The 16,461-nt window shown below is 41.6% G+C and overlaps 1 protein-coding gene across 1 annotated transcript in view; it reads right to left on the bottom strand.

Moving 5' to 3' along the window:
- The window catches only part of LOC104953859 (paired box protein Pax-2a), a gene marked incomplete at its 5' end in the record, with an annotated part of 27,134 nt that extends 11,283 nt beyond the window's left edge, over positions 1-15,851 (bottom strand). Inside the window, 4 exons of the mRNA XM_010780891.1 lie at positions 11,645-11,764; positions 11,861-11,937; positions 14,924-15,121; positions 15,673-15,851. Coding sequence (XP_010779193.1) covers positions 11,645-11,764; positions 11,861-11,937; positions 14,924-15,121; positions 15,673-15,851 — 574 coding nt within the window. The remainder of the gene's footprint in view (positions 1-11,644; positions 11,765-11,860; positions 11,938-14,923; positions 15,122-15,672) is intronic.
- Positions 15,852-16,461: the final 610 nt, after the last annotated feature.

Here is a 16,461-nt window from a genome sequence, read left to right as displayed (position 1 = left end):
AAAACTGCTCTTTATTTCAGCGAGCATCAAAAGGGTTCTGGGGAGGAATCAAAGGAAGGGGGGAAAAAGACACTATCATGGGCTGGCTGCTGCTGCTGCTGCTGCTGCTGCTGCTGCTGCTGCTGCTTTCATTAGTATACATGCTTGCCACAACATGTATATATTTGCAAGTGATGGTAATCCATCAATTACCAGAGGGCTTTCAGATCATGATGGTGTCACTCCCGTGGCAGGGGGTGCAGGGGAAAAACCTGTGTGATGTAGCCAGTGGCTCACTACAGCCATTAAGGAGTGGAAAAACCTGCACTCCATCCCTTTCTGTCCTCCTCAGATCCCCCACAGAGGTGGTACAGAAAATACATGAGGAGAATATAAAGTGCATAGCTTGAAGTAAAAGGCCAGCTTCCCGGGGTCAGTCTCTCGATTGTTGCTCTTTCTTCTTGTAGATGGTTCAGATGGTTCTGGCCCACACAGTGATTCTCAGGGTAGTGTGGAGAGTTTACGGAAACACCTTAGGGCAGATGCCTTCACCCAGCAGCAGCTGGAAGCGCTGGACCGGGTCTTTGAACGCCCCTCGTACCCTGACCACTTCCCTACATCGGAGCACATCAAACCCGAACAGGTTAGTAGCACTGCAACTCACCACTTCAAGTACACACACACATTGTGCATGTGATGCTGATTCAAGCACAACAACAAAAAACCCACCTTTGTCACAAATATTCCCATACTCAGAAAGCTAATTAAACAAACGTCTGAGATGTCCAAGCATTGGATTAAAACCAAGCATGTATAATGCTGGAGGGATCACCTGGAAAACTCCCACACATTATTGATTTTGAGAGGAAAAACACATTCCTTGTATCCCCTATAATTGAGAATAACAGTAAGGCAACATGAAATTAATCAATACTGAGGTTTTTTCTCAATGTTATGCTGTGTTATTCAGCTGCTGCTTCTTGCCTTTGTTGTTTATTTTCCAACTCTGTGTCATATCTTGATGTTTAATGACTGACGCAGTCTCCAAGGCTGCTTTTATTGTTTTCATGAATTTGATGTATGAAAGCATGTATTCCCTCTCCTTCCTTCTGATATTAAAACCACACTCGCCATCCATCCTCATTTCTAAAATTAAGAGGCATTTGGGGACCAGCCACCCCCCACTCCAAAACGACAGCCAGAAACCACCGCTTATTAAATGCTCTGGGCTTATTACAATGGATAACCTTTATTTACTTTCATTATACTATTAAACAACAAGAGACTATTAATTTCTCCCACCGTACTACAAGTCGGACCCATAAAGCAAAAGCAGTCGCCTAATTGAGTTCATTTTAATTTCTCTCCAATCGGGGCGAATTACGCAGGTGATAAATCAGTGGGACAGGCCTCACCTCCAGAAGAGGGCCTAATTTGCAGCTAATTACAAAACTGATTTCTACTGGAAGATCAATACCAAAACGAATTGGAAATGACTTGCAATCACAAAGAGCGTCAGGGAGAGTATTAAAAGGCAGAGAGAAAAAGGGTTAGACCAAAAAAAGGGGGCAAGTGAGAGAGAAAAAGAAAAAAGGAGGCCAGGAACAGTCGAGAAAAATCAGGTTTAATTTAATGCAATATTAATCAGAGCACTTTCCCTTTCATGGGTGCCTCACGTTTTTTTTCGTGGCCCTATTAGCCAGTGTCTGGGTTCTGTAGCGGGCATTAAAAGCCCATTCTGGAGATGCAAAACTCAATGGATTCACCCCTCCCACACTTCTGCTAGCCATTTGGTCATCCCTTTCAGACCTGTCTTTTCAGTTTTCCCCCTTCTGCCCTTTATCTGCATGATAAAACGTCTGTTTGGCGTCTGAAGCCTCAGAGAATAGAGGAAAACATCCGACATTGTGCCAGTGAACAGTTGTAGCAGACAATTAGAGTTTATCGGTGATAGTGGCAGACAAGAGCGGGGTCACGGGCGTCCCCCTATGGGAGCGCGGCCCACTGAGCCACTCAGGCTCACACTGGGCTCTGGACAAACATTGTCAACACTCAGGCTCCGGAAGTCTCATCTCATTAAAAAAAAACTGCTAACATCTGCCTCGAGTGTCTTTTAGTGGATTTACAAAAAGAAACAATGAGGGACAAGCCGACAGATTCATTTTAGATTGAGGCAAATGTGTTTCATTGCAACACAATTACAAAAAGAGACATTTGGATTTATTTGCATTCAGACATTCTACTCAGGCTATTAAAAAGCCAGGAACTTGTTTCTGGATAGTTGTCATTAAATGCCTGGTCAGATCCATAGGTTTGTTTACATTCACTTTTGAATAACTCACAATTAAGGCTTTCAGCCGAAATTGAGAAGTTCACTTTATTTGTTAAAAGGAAAGAAGGACCCGTCAAAAGAAAAGAAATGTAAAAAAGTACATTTTATAAGAATTGTTTTGGTATTCCTGTAACTTGGGTATCAAATTGGACTTTTGAATGATACGTTTTTTTCCTCTAAAATGTCAAGGTTTTGTAAACTTAAACAATTAAGCAGCACAAACGACACCCACCAACGTTAAAGGGGGTTCAGATCAAATGTTCAGAGGCCGAGATCGAAAGACAGACACATTACTTGCATTGCTCGCATTACAAATACAGTGTTTTGTTTGTGATTTGGGTGAACTACTCCTTTATTCAACCTCTGAACGCACACAAGAGGCAAACACTCAAACAGCTAAATGGTCACAAAAAGTGCAAGTTTTACAAGTGATTCTATTCAGAGATAAGAGGTAATGAAATTTAAAAAAGGTGGTTTAGACTCCAAATTATAAGCAAAAAGCAGAAAAAAGGTGAATAGTGTCTCTGAAACAGGGCCACATGGTGAGCCTGTAACAAAGCAGAACTGCTTTCTCCCTTGGCTGATCAGGGGAAGGACTGCAGTCAAGCACAAAGGGCCAGCTGACGCCTTGGCTTTTCACTCATCTCAAAATCCCACTTCCTCTCAGACAATACCAAAATACATTCATGATATGCTTGAACTGCCACCCTGCAGCTTGAACACACTCGCACACACACACACACACACACACACACACACACACACACACACACACACACACACACACACACACACACACACACACACACACAATGCTCTCATACAAATGTATACTCGCACAGGCCTGTGTGGAGTGCTTAATGGAGGAGGAGAAGGGAGGATTTCCATCTTGGTATTGTTTGGTTGTGTAATGATTCAACTGTCCTTTTCCCAGGCTAATGAGTACTCGCTCCCTGGCCTGAATTCCAGGCTGGACGAAGTCAAGCCCAGTTTATCCTCTAGCGTCAACCCAGACCTGGGCCCCAGCGTGTCGCAAAGCTACCCCGTAGGTAAGATCAAGTGCCATACAGTACGCCTTTATGCTGCCGAGCCACTGCTTCAGCTGAGGGGGTTTGAAGTATGTAAAAGAATGAGAAAAACAACTAACACTGCCTGTGCAATTGACCAAAACATGTGTGAAAATAAAAAAAAAAAGCAAACCAAAAAGTTAAGTGTGAATACTTTTTTAATACCATTTCACTCTGAGCTGAATAGGTGGTACGATGGTGGGATAAAAGCTGAGCAGCTGTCCTCTGTCTGCGTCTTTGCTGAGCAAGCAGGGTGATAAGAGAGATTGTGGGGTGGGGCAGTGGGGGGACTGTTCAGTCACCGCTGGACAAGGACCTTTGGGTGTCAGCACATCAGAACTATGACTGTGTATCAGAGCAAGGTCTCGCACCAAAAAAAGAATAAAGGCCACCATGCAGGACTGACTGCTTGTTGGCTGCTGCTGTGTTGCTCCTGTGATTTGTTCGCCGGGAGACAGTTTGTGTGTCTCAAAGCACGAGTAATGTGCCTCGGTAAATACGCTCTGGCATTTCTGCCGCCTAACTCTAACACCATGATCATTTATTTCGCCCTCCTCTCTCTCTCTNCGCCAGGGACTCAAATCCTGCAGTGCCAGACGTGTCCCCCTGCTTAAGCCGATCATCTAAATGCTCTCTAGCAAACTTCAGACGGGCCTGGACATGTACTGGCTTAAGCAGGGGGACACGTCTGGCACTGCAGGATTTGAGTCCCTGGCGGCGTAGTGTGTTACTGATGGTAGCCTTTGTTACTTTGGTCCCAGCTCTCTGCAGGTCATTGACTAGGTCCCCCCGTGTGGTTCTGGGATTTTTGCTCACCGTTCTTGTGATCATTTTGACCCCACGGGGTGAGATCTTGCGTGGAGCCCCAGATCGAGGGAGATTATCAGTGGTCTTGTATGTCTTCCATTTTCCAATAATTGCTCACACAGTTGATTTCTTCACACCAAGCTGCTTACCTATTGCAGATTCAGTCTTCCCAGCCTGGTGCAGGTCTACAATTTTGTTTCTGGTGTCCTTTGACAGCTCTTTGGTCTTGGCCATAGTGGAGTTTGGAGTGTGACTGTTTGAGGTTGTGGACAGGTGTCTTTTATACTGATAACGAGTTCAAACAGGTGNGTGTGCCTTGGCAGTCTCAGGACAGGTGTCTTTTATACTGATAACAGGTTCAAACAGGTGCCATTAATACAGTTAACAAGTGGAGGACAGAGGAGGCTCTTAAACAAGAAGTTACAGGTCTGTGAGAGCCAGAAATCTTGTTTGTTTGTAGGTGACCAAATACTTATTTTCCACCATAATTTGCAAATAAATTCTTTAAAAATCAGACAATGTGATTTGCTGGATTTTTTTTTTCTCATTTTGTCTCTCATAGTTGAGGTATAGTATACCTAGGATGAAAATTACAGGCCTCTATCATCTTTTTAATTGGGAGAACTTGCACAATTGGTGGCTGACTAAATACTTTTTTCCCCACTGTATATAGATTATAATATTGGTAAAATAAATCAATGGTTGTACGTGTGGGCAGATTCCGTGACTAAAGGTATCGGTATTGGATCCAAAAAGTTAGATGGTGCATAACAATCATTTAAACCTCAGTGTTATCTGAATTGTTGTTTAGCTTCCAAAACAAGCAATATTTCCCCCCCAAATGTTGTACATCTCCTTATATGCATGGGGTATAACATTTCCCAAACTGTATGACAGTACGTTACTCTCCAGTACAAAACATGTAACTCCACATTTTGCTGACTTTAAGTTGGCGTTTCTTAAACACTTAAAAATATCTCACTTTGTTGTCTAGATTAGACGTATGCAATGCAAAAGAATAGTTTGACATTTTGGGAAAAGGCCTACATTACAGTAGCCTACTTTCTTGGTGAGGTTTTGATTTGAAGATCAATACCACTCTCATTTTGGCATGAAGCTACATGAAGGGGATGTTTAGCTTAGCTTAGCATAGAGATTGGAAATAGGTTAACAGCTAGTCAGTGTTGGTAAACAAATCTCAGCTTTCCCTCCTTTTTCTAGTCTCTATGCTAAACTAAGCAATCCTGACTCTGTTAATTTATTGCATATGACGCATTCAACTCTCGGGAGGAAACCAATTGGTTGAACTGTTCCTTTAAAGAGGTTAACGAAGCTGCCTCATCAGAAAGAAGACAACAACCTATCTGATTTTCCCTGGTCTGACTTTGGTCCATTCAGGTGAATATTCAGCATGTTTTCTGGCCCTCACCTAAGCTGCTGCTTGTCACTTTATCAAACTCAATTGTTCTCTTTGCAACCGAAGCAAATAGAGTCATTAATTACTTTCCATCAGCCGGCTCGAGACACAACACCTGATCAATATCCCTCCCACCATATTTGTCATTCACCACAGTGGAATACACTTCCCACACACAAGACAAACCATCCTGGGTCAACCTACATGCTCTTCCTCCCACTCACACCGGGGACAGTCCCATCTGCCCTCCCAGCCACTGACTCCCCTCTGACAAATCAGCGATGACTGTGTTTTGGTGATGAAGATGATTCTCGTGACATTTTAGAGCGTTTATGTAGCCGCGCAATTAAACTTCCTGGAGAGTAAATCAAGTTTATGCATCTTTAATGTTTTTTCTAAACCGTCCTCCCAAGAAGAGCTAAATCATCAATGGCCATGTAGATGCGTCAAAGTGACAAAAGCCCTCTAGCGTTTGTAGGAATTAAAACTCAATCGGGAGAAAAGAAGAAAGTGTTATATATTGTTAATGTTTACATGCTGTGTAAGACTACTATTATGCCTTTTTAACATTAATTGTGAAGCCGCTGTTTTTTTAAAGTGCCTTTATGAATGTATATAAGGATCAATTACAACATTATTTTTTATTATTATAGAGCCACAAAGTGATAACAAAACTCTCTATTTCCTCAAACTGTCGACTTTCCCTACCCTTAACCATGTTGATATTGTTGTAACCATAGCAATTTAAGTTACAAAGTATTATTTTTTTTAACATCCCTAAAAATGAGCCATTAAAAATAAAAAAGTTTTTAATTGAATAAAAGAAAAGACCAAAATGAAGCAGATGTGTGTAGTTTTTGTGCAATAATTCCTTATTGATACGTTAAAAATTGTGTTTTCTTTCAAATTGTACTTATGCATATTCAATTACAAATAATTAATTTCAAACTGCAATATTTGTAAATGTTTTGAGTTGCTATTAAGAGTCCATAATCACCCTACAAGAAGTCAGGTCCACTATTTGGACATTTCCAAATGAGCCCATTATGTGGCGGTGATACTAATCTTTGACCACAGTGGCTTTGTTGGTGCGTTACACGCTTGTCCCGCTCTGCGGTCGTTTATTGATCATCGCAGGAGTTGAGTGTATTCATCTTGACATCAGTCTGTATTAACACTCTGGTAACGAGGGAGCCGCTTTTATCAGATCAGATAACCGGCTCTATAAAGCAGACTCCTCTCTGCGGGTTTGGCACCCAGAGGTCGCGACCCCTAGCAGGACTCTTTAGCCAACGCAACTCTTGAGACTGAGAGTGTGTCTGAGTGACTGCCCGCCAAACAAAAACACAGCACATGTCATGAATGAAGTGCAGGATGAGTTTAAATAGTAGCCTCAATAATAGCCTGCATTTTTATAGAAGAAAATTATGATTTCAGAATAAAAGTTTCAACTTTTCCCGCAATTTAAATAGTTATTTAAGTTCCTGTTGGAGGCACTGGGAGGTGAGCTGGCACCTTGAGGTCATGAGCCCCCCCTCAGATGAATGAGCTTACCCCCCCCTCTGTCTGCTCCTTGTTTAAATAACATGTCGACATACATACGCTCTGGTTCCCTTAACGCATTGCTATGCATTTTGCAATAATACACCTCTATAATTTCCCGCCTGATTCAATTCACAGCTAAATGAAATCAAATTAAAACAAATTTGATGAACTCAGCTGCATTTAGTTTTGTCTAATTGAATGCTGTGATTATGTAAACATAAATTAAAACACTGTGATATGTTTGTTCTGCATCACTAAAGATCTGTGATGAGTGTTTCAAAGGGATGGGATGATGAATTGAATATTGTATAGATGGAAAATTAATCAAATACAAGTTTGATAATCGATTAACCGAAAAAAGGCCAAGTATTCTCTGTATGCATCTAATTAAATGTGTGAAAATGCTGCTTTTTCACAGTTTATATCATTTTGAAATTCAAAGCGATGGGATTTTTGGCTGTTGGTCAAACAAAAAGTATTTCTTATAATTAATAAGCCGAAAAATAAATGAAAGTATTTTAAATATTCCTCACATGCAGCCTTGTGTCTGATCCTTCTTAATATTCTGAGATGAAAATTTTGGAAAGATTGTTTAATGTCTTACGACAATGCTCAATTTTCCTTTATGTCCTGATTTAATTTTTTTAAAGATTTATTAATCTAATTTGAAGGTTGCACTCTTAGGTGCTGACATTTTGCTGCGCTCTGAGTTCCTGTGTTGATTCTCCCTCTCCCCCATAACAGATGCTGATACACAGAGCAGGGTGTGACGGAGGCCCGCTCCATCACTCATCTCCATCCACACACATCGGTTCAGTCCTCATGACGCTCAGAGATGAGAAATAATTAATTCAACAGCTACTGAAGCACGGAATCACATCCATTCTCACTGCCACTGGCTATTGTTGTTGCCTTTTGAAATGTATGATGATCATCTTATCATAAAATTTCTCTCTCGCTATTTCGCTCATAAATCAAGTAAGAAAGCCCCACACAAAGCAAGAAAGCAACCAGAATGGTTGAAATTAAGAATCATCTACAGGCCTGATTGTGCAATTTGTGTGGGTCGCCCTGAAAGAACGTGTGATATGACTTTGAAAGACCGGACACACTTCATGGACGCTGCGTGTTCTCAACAGACCTCCAGAGCTGTCTGCTCAGGTCAATTCAGCTCACTCAAACGTGCACTAATAACAAGAAAGGTGAACAAAAACATGCTTGAAAGCTGATTTGTACTTAAACATCAGATACTGTATGACAGATTTGTATTTGACCCTGAGAGGAGCAGCTTCTCCTTTTGTCTTTTCTGGAGCCTACAGCAGCAGTGGGGGTGGAGGAGCTGGGATGCTCGGATGTTAATCTGCGAGGTAATGGCTTTTCTCTGCAGAATTGCAAATTCTAATATATGTCACTTTGTAAAAGGTGCGGACAGCCGTGGTCACCATCTCCAGGGGTCTCTCTCTCGCTCTCCCCCGCTCTGTCCGTCCGCAACAATGGCTGCCAAGTGTAACATGCTACTTTTAATTTGCAATAACACGTGACAATAGCAGATTAATGGCTCTTATGACACCTGTGTCCCTGAAGCTCCTCTTGCCGAGACCCAGTGTACATAACGTGTGTCACACTACATTATCGCTACATCCCTCCTGTAATGGGGGACCTTTTTTTAAGGGCACTGCTGACTTGGAAACTTAGGAGCTGTCCGCCTGCTTGGCAGAGAGCCACAGCTACTGCCTAAAACAAATACTCAGAGCCACACAGCCAATCCATTTCAGCGGGGCGTGTGTTGCACACAGCCCTCCCCTACGTAACCCCTACCCTCCTTTTCCTTCGCCTCATTTTTGTTCATGTTTTCAACCCTTGATAATGACTGCTTGTGCCACAATCATCATGAGGCTTACCGAGTTAAATAGGGCTCAGGCAAGCTACTGTGCTGTGAGGAAATGTAATCCAAGCATTAACTGACTATAGACTACTGCCTACTGAGAGAAGCAAAATACTTCTGAATAGCAAACAAGGCAACATTGAAGCACAGATCTCAGCTAGAAAAAAACTGCTGTAACCCAAAAATGAGCACGAAACACCCTGAAAGCTGCAAGGACATGCTTTTTACTTCTATGTGTTTGATTTCAGTGCCAGGATTTTCTAGATGCTAAGGGTTATTTGTAGATTCTCGGGATCGTTTACCGTTGGTTGAGAAAAACACTAACCAGTAAGCCTATGGCTACAGCATTTGATCATTTCCAGACATTTCTCATGACCTTTTAGGGCTTTCTTGTGGCAAGAATCTGGCAAAAATGATTTGTACCATGATATAGGGGTTATAATGAATATATCCCCATTCTATTAACAATGCAAAATGTTACAGTATTAACGAAACGGTGGGATATGCATTTGCAATAATCACTGTCCGTTTACTTTTTGTGCCGCTGTCCGCCACAAACCCTTGAGTTTTAACAGTTTGTAACTGTAAAGCAGTCGTGTTTTTGAGAATTGATACAGTATCACAAAAGATAATATAGCAATATTCAAGTGCAGTATAATTTACTACTCCTCACTAAATGTCTTGTTTCTGAAAATGTAAATGTTACAGAAATAATGCATGAGTTAATGCCTGCCTTGTGAGTGAATGAGAAAACAAAAAAGATGATGCAATCTATCGTAAAATGTGGCATCCGTAATGATTTTCTTACATAAATACATCCCAGAATATAATAATACAGTCTATATACACTCCAGATACTAACATTTTCGCTAAAATGTAAAGTTACTCATGTTAGCAAAAACCTCACAAGATAGGACACAATAACGGCTACGACCCTTTCTCACAGGAAGCCTAACTGCTGCAAAATTGTCCGATTCAGGGTCTTTTCTTTTTGGGGGGGCAATGTGCACTTTAAGAGAACAGCAACAGGACAATAGTGTCTACAGGGTAACATCCTATGTAATATACTATTCTCACAAACTGTGGCTCCAGGCGAGACATTGCTTCTGCAGCCGTGTGTGTGCGGCCAAGGCCTGGGGTTTATGTTTTGGAAAGATAAAGTATCCCTGACCCCATGGTTGCAGGTAGGCAGCAGCTGGCCATAGAGAGAGTATATAAGAACCACAGCTCCCTCCGTCACCCTCAGTACAAGTTCTACCCTGACGCACATTATCACACACACACACACACACACACACACACACGCACACACGCAGAGCTTTCTTCTCTTTCATCGTAATGCTGGCCGAGCACCTAAATCACAGAAATGGCAGCACATCAGGGGAATCATTCGAGACTGAATAGCCGTAGAAACATGGCGCTGTCACCTGGAAGACCTCCACAAAACAGGTTCTCCTCCCCACACACACACACACACACACACACACACACACACACACACACACACACACACACACACACACACCGTATTCCCCTCCATGCCCTTTAATACCTCTTTGCCCTTCAGTAGCAATCTGCATAGAAATGTGTGCGTTCTATCATTCAGGGACTAGACATTACACCCTGGTTAATATGAGAGGTCCTCGAAAGACTGAGAATGAACCCTTGAAAATACCAGACGTTTGCATTATGCCTCCACGATTGCATCTCTTACAGGGGAGGACTTGATTATGTCATTTGCCATGTCCACGTCATGCTGGTTTTTATATCTTTGCCAGGAAATCTACCTCTGACAGGTCATTAGTCATCCCTCCCTCCCTGCACGCACATAAAACATCAATTCCACTCAATATCCCGCAAACCCCCGTGCTTCTCGACAAACGCCATAACAAAGAAGACGCTATGTAAACTGCTGCCGTGCTCTGATTAGCTCTCATTCTGGAGCACTGCAGAAATAAGGCACTCATTCCCCACCCTGTTTGAGATAACTGCCCCTTTTCAGCAGCCACATCATCCCTCCGTACCCGAACACGCTTTGCAACATGAGTGCATCTGTTTAGCTATTCTCATCAGACTTATGTAGTGACATTAAGGAAGCCTATTGCTTACAGAACCAATAATCTATATCGCCTCAGGCCCCCTTATATCCACTAACCTACTACTTCAGCAGCTGAAGTGGAGCCACTTTTGTTAAAGGGAGAGGGGGAAAAAAAGCCCTCCACCGAGCTGCAGCGGCTTTCTTGACTGACCTGGGTGGTTGGCTACATCATCTTGACATGTAATTATCTAAAGCCCTTTAATCACTTCCATAAAGATTAATTGCAGGAGACAACAGCGGAGGTCGTGTCTTCAAATCAAAAGACTCCTTGGCAGATTGACACAGCGGTGTAACAGAGTTCAGACTTAGGTGTTTTATAAGGGTCATCTAATGGAACTGAAGCAGGTTTTAATGCTGTAATTGCAAGTTCAGCAAAGTGGGTTTTATAGCATAAAGCTGCACAGAGAAAAATGTGTTGCTTTTTTTTTTTTTTGTAGGATCTGAGATATTTGATGCATTCTAACCCTAAACTGATTTTATATCTTTTCTCATCTAGACAGAAAAAAGGTCTTACCTTCATCTCTTTTCCTCTTTTCGCCGTTGGATCGGGGGATACCCAGAATCCCGTTGATGGAGTATGATCCCGCTGGGTCGTTGGAGGCGCTGGTTACAGGCGGAGAGGCTTGGCTCGGTACTGTGGGAAGGACAGTTAGCATTAGCTTGCATTTAAAATAAAAAACATCAACATCGAGTAAGTTCTGTGATGCTAATACCTGTGCTACAGTCTTACCTATAGTATGGCCTGGCGTCAGGGACGACCCATCAGGAGACGGATGGAAAGGCTGCTGGACTTTTGTTCGGATGATCCTGGGGAAAAAAAGAAGAGCAGATGTCAACGCTGCTTTCCTAAAAACCTCAACCCTTCCTGGAGATGTCCCAACGTAGCCCTAACATCAGCTGCTATGGAGATACGGTGTGATTAAGTTATCAAATGTAACGCAAAAGGGATCACTGGTTCTACCTTAAAGGTGAGGTGTGGAGAAAAGTCTTCATTGCACTTTTGGTCTGAGTGATTTTGCAAACAAAGCATGAAATCACATCAATTCACCTCAATGATCAGCTTCACTGCCTCTACCTGGCCCACACTAATCAGCTCTCCCCCTCTCCCCCACTGTGGGGGGAGGGGGGGTTTCTCTGGGACCGATCGCATTCCCAGAGTAGCCCTTTGCTTCCCAGATCAAACATCTCTGTAGAACCAGCGGCCCCCATGTGCCAATGCGGATGAGGTTGTATTGATCGGGGCTTGGGGAGAAAAAGTTGGGGATTAGTCACACGGGCAAACAGATGCAAATAGAAAGCTATAAATTACATGTGACAGGAAAGCAATAGTTCCTTATTGCCTCGCACAAGCTTACGCCAGCATTAGATTCCTTTAATCTGAATGGCACTTGGGGAGAAAGGGAGCTGTCACAATAATTTGTAAACTTTAAAACTATTCATCATGTATGCCACGAGAGCTATTTTAGAGCACAAAGAGGTTGGGTGAGGACTGTGGAGCCTTTTGTACTTGATTTCTTTACACAATTCACATGTGGTACTTTTGCATGTTTTTATTTCATAAGGAAAATAATCATCCGCTCCAATGTTAACTTTTACAAATGCTATATAACTGTTGTATTTTCTCCACATACGGAAATGTATCAGATGATTTGGATATTGATGTTACTGTAGATGCCAGCAGGCTTCAGAGGAATAAATCCAGCACTGTCACAAATAAAAAAAGAAAGAAAATCCCCTTCGAGGCAAAGCTACCTAACAACAAGCAATTCCAGAGATCGCATATTGACGTTTTAATTTTTTTCACTTCTGCCCATAACAGTTATTCGACCCCTTGACTTCTGTGTGTGCTACATAAATTCAAAGACTTTATTTGGTATCCATGTTCTTGATATTGAATAAGCAATTTGGGAGAATGAATTAATGACCCGGTTGTTGCTGAAAATCCCCTGAAGAAATATTAAAATTGCTTTCCTTCTGAATCAATACTATCGAGCGCCATTGAGGACTTTTTTTTTTTTTATTGCTACCAACAGGGTAGCGTTACTTGTTGGTTGTGGTGGCCTTGACTCGTAGTACAACACTATCTCTGTCGCATTTAATAATGCATGCAGGCGAAAGGTGTTTAAATAGAGCATCCTCTTTTGTCAACAGTCCTGAGGTCAGACTATCTGTGACACAAGCACACCACTGACCCATAGTCATCCAACTGGAAAACACTCCAAAAACAAAGGAAACTTCTGAATGAAAAACGATCATGTTATATATTTTAAGCCACTTATCTTTTTTATTATGTATTTTTTAAACATGTAGCATTAGAAATTATCTTGAGTAGCGAGTGATAGAAAGGATGTTTTCATTGATCATTTTTTTTTGCAGACTGCTCCTTTAGAAATGAATTGAAACTATTGAAATATTAACCTCAGGCTAAATCAAAGTGTGTGTGTGTGTGTGTGTGTGTGTGTGTGTGTGTGTGTGTGTGTGTGTGTGTGTGTGTGGTCCATTGTGTGTGTGAGGCACAGAGCAACACATTGAAATCTTCAGAAAAAAAGAGAAGACATTCAACATTAAGCTGTAATAGAAATTCAAAGTAGCTCTCATATTTGGCTGATGGAATTACAGTTCTTTGTATTCACAATTTAATTTCCCACATAAACAAAGACACATAAGCCCCCCCACCCCACACATCCAAAATAGAAAGCTTTAATTGGAATTGAAAAAAATAACTTATAGGGCTCTTTTAATGATATTAATGTACATTTTGAATTGATCACATACATGTGTCTGAGCCCTCTTAAATGGGGCTTTTTAAGCAGCCACGAAGCATGAAATGAATTTTCTTCAGCCTTTTCTCTATTTAAAAGATGTCTTGTGTGGAGCTGTCCATGCTCTCCCATCAGCTCATTAAAATGTAATGCTGATGCTAGCTCTATGGAACAGTGCCTCTTAACCAAAGTTCATCACCAGGGATCTCTGCTGGGGGGGTGAGGAGGGGTGAGGGTGGGGGTGTCCTGGGTCCTCATATGTCTGCCACTCTATAACTAGAGTGCTGCTTTAGGAATTTCTTTAAGAACATTGTAGATTTGTAGCATAAATAATGACTTAAATATCGTTATTAGTCATTTATCATTTAAGCGTTTTACAGCCCAGACACAATTGATGCTCGATTTTAAGCATCCTCATAATGTAACATCAATATTAATTACAGCAACCTGGAATTTTAATGCAAGGATTTAAATCAGGAGACTAATTTATAAATGATTTAAATGCTTTTTCTATTATTGCTACAAGCCTACAACATATTTACGTATTTTATTGCGATGCATGATTTTTACAAATTGCAGCCTATAATGTTTACCCTTTTAATTCTTCAAAATAAAACCCTGCAGCAGAAGAGCCATGTTGCTCTGCCTTTCTGTGTGCAGCAGCACATTAGATGTGCTAAAGAAAATTGGCCTGCTTTATAGCGCCACGGGATCTGGTCACCGAATATTGATCGGTTTTCATCTCGACAGATTCACTCAGTCCTGGATGTACTGCTGATTGTTGAGGGAGTTTGGACTGAAAGATTGAATTGCACCTCTGAGACCGCAGAGCCTCGGCGCAGCGGCCAGCACAAAGTTGGTCCAACAATATTCTGCTGTGGGTGGTGCGCTCAGCATATCTGATAAATAACCTGTTTATTAAAGGGTAGCACACTGCACCTCGGAATTTAACCCAAACAAAATAACATTAAAAAAAATCGGATTTTTCTCTTTTCTAATTTTTTTTCTTTATATTAGATTTGTTGTCCTACCTGTTAATGGATGAGACGCTGGGCACTGTGTCGTTGTCGCAGACGCCCTCCGCCAGCAGTCTGTCTCTGATCTCCCAAGCAAACATGGTGGGGTTTTGTCTCTTGTAGTCTGCGATTTTGTCCACCACTTTTGGAGTGGCCACTTTAGGTTTAGATCCACCAATCACACCGGGTTTGATGCTGCCAGTCTCGTAATACCTGCAGTCATAACAAATATGTTCCATTGAGATAGCTTGCAATTTTTCTGATGTAATCATACCGATGAGATAGGCGTTTTAAAGCACTTTAAACACAATGACACGCACATGCTGTTGAGTTTTACTAAGAACTACTTATTTTTCAAACTTTCTCCAGCAAAACATCAAACTTGAAAATGCGTTTTCGTTTCCCCATGATGTCTCAAATAAAACACATTTTTTTTCTTAAAAATGCAAAAAATAACGCATGCACAAATACACGGCAAGGATGTCATTCTGTAAATACAAATTGAATAATTCCAACAAACACTTATAATAAAATGGAGGAGAAGCCCACCTGAACTCTACTGACCTTCACAAATAGCGTTAATATAATAATTTAGGGCCAGTTATATCTAATTAACCCTATTTCAGAATTAGAAACGCTTCTGAGTTGTGCAGGTTGAGCTCTCCTCCACCTCCACCACTGAACATCGTGCACATATCATCCACCACCTCGCACCCCGCAGAGTGTACCTGGCTGCAGGGCTTGTCCGGAGAGTGTTCACCCACCTGCCCAGGATCTTGCTGACGCAGCCGTGGCTGACCCGCAGCTGTCTGGAGATGTCGCAGGGCCGAACCCCCTGGTGGGCCAGCTCCACGATCCGCTGCCGCACCACGTCCGGGAGGGGTCTGCCGTTCACAAACACCCCGCCGAGCTGGTTCACACCCCCGTGCCCTACGTGGGATACAACAGCCGCAAAGACACAACCATGACATTACATAACGTTGTAACAGAGAGGATGGCACAGGTGAGGTTTTTCTTGTAATATTAGTCGACAAAAATTGCGGGAAATAGCTTCCAACATTTTTTTAAGGTCAGTTAACCTCCTGTGTTTCTATGGAGCAGGAGATTGTACATGCAGGCTATTTATGGAGAAGTCTTAAGGGTGCATGAAATAGGACTGCACATACATATTCCTGTTTGAAAATGATGCGTTTATACAAAACATACATACATATTTTGGAATCAGAAAGTGGTTTTCTTTCTTAAACCTTTCATGCAGAACAAATAATACTATTTCGTCAGTAATTCGAAATAAATATTGGGTACAACAGGATTTCAATGATTTAGAAATCAAAAAATACATGATGACCACACTGCAAGTGTCTATAATGAGTATATATTTTTGTACTTCTTTTTAAAAAAACTAAAATGGACACTGCAGCAGACAATATTTATTGTTTTTGTCCTTGCATATCGATATGTATGTTTCCCTCCACTTATGATCAAAACTATGTATCTTTAATTTTTTTTATCAAGACAAATTATATACAATCATGTATTTTCATTAATGTTTT

This window comes from Notothenia coriiceps, unplaced genomic scaffold, assembly GCF_000735185.1.
Source record: "Notothenia coriiceps isolate Sejong01 unplaced genomic scaffold, NC01 NC01_scaffold00022213, whole genome shotgun sequence".
Taxonomy (NCBI): domain Eukaryota; kingdom Metazoa; phylum Chordata; class Actinopteri; order Perciformes; family Nototheniidae; genus Notothenia; species Notothenia coriiceps.
Note: the sequence above shows the minus strand (reverse complement) of the source record. Positions and strands in the feature narration are given on the sequence as shown.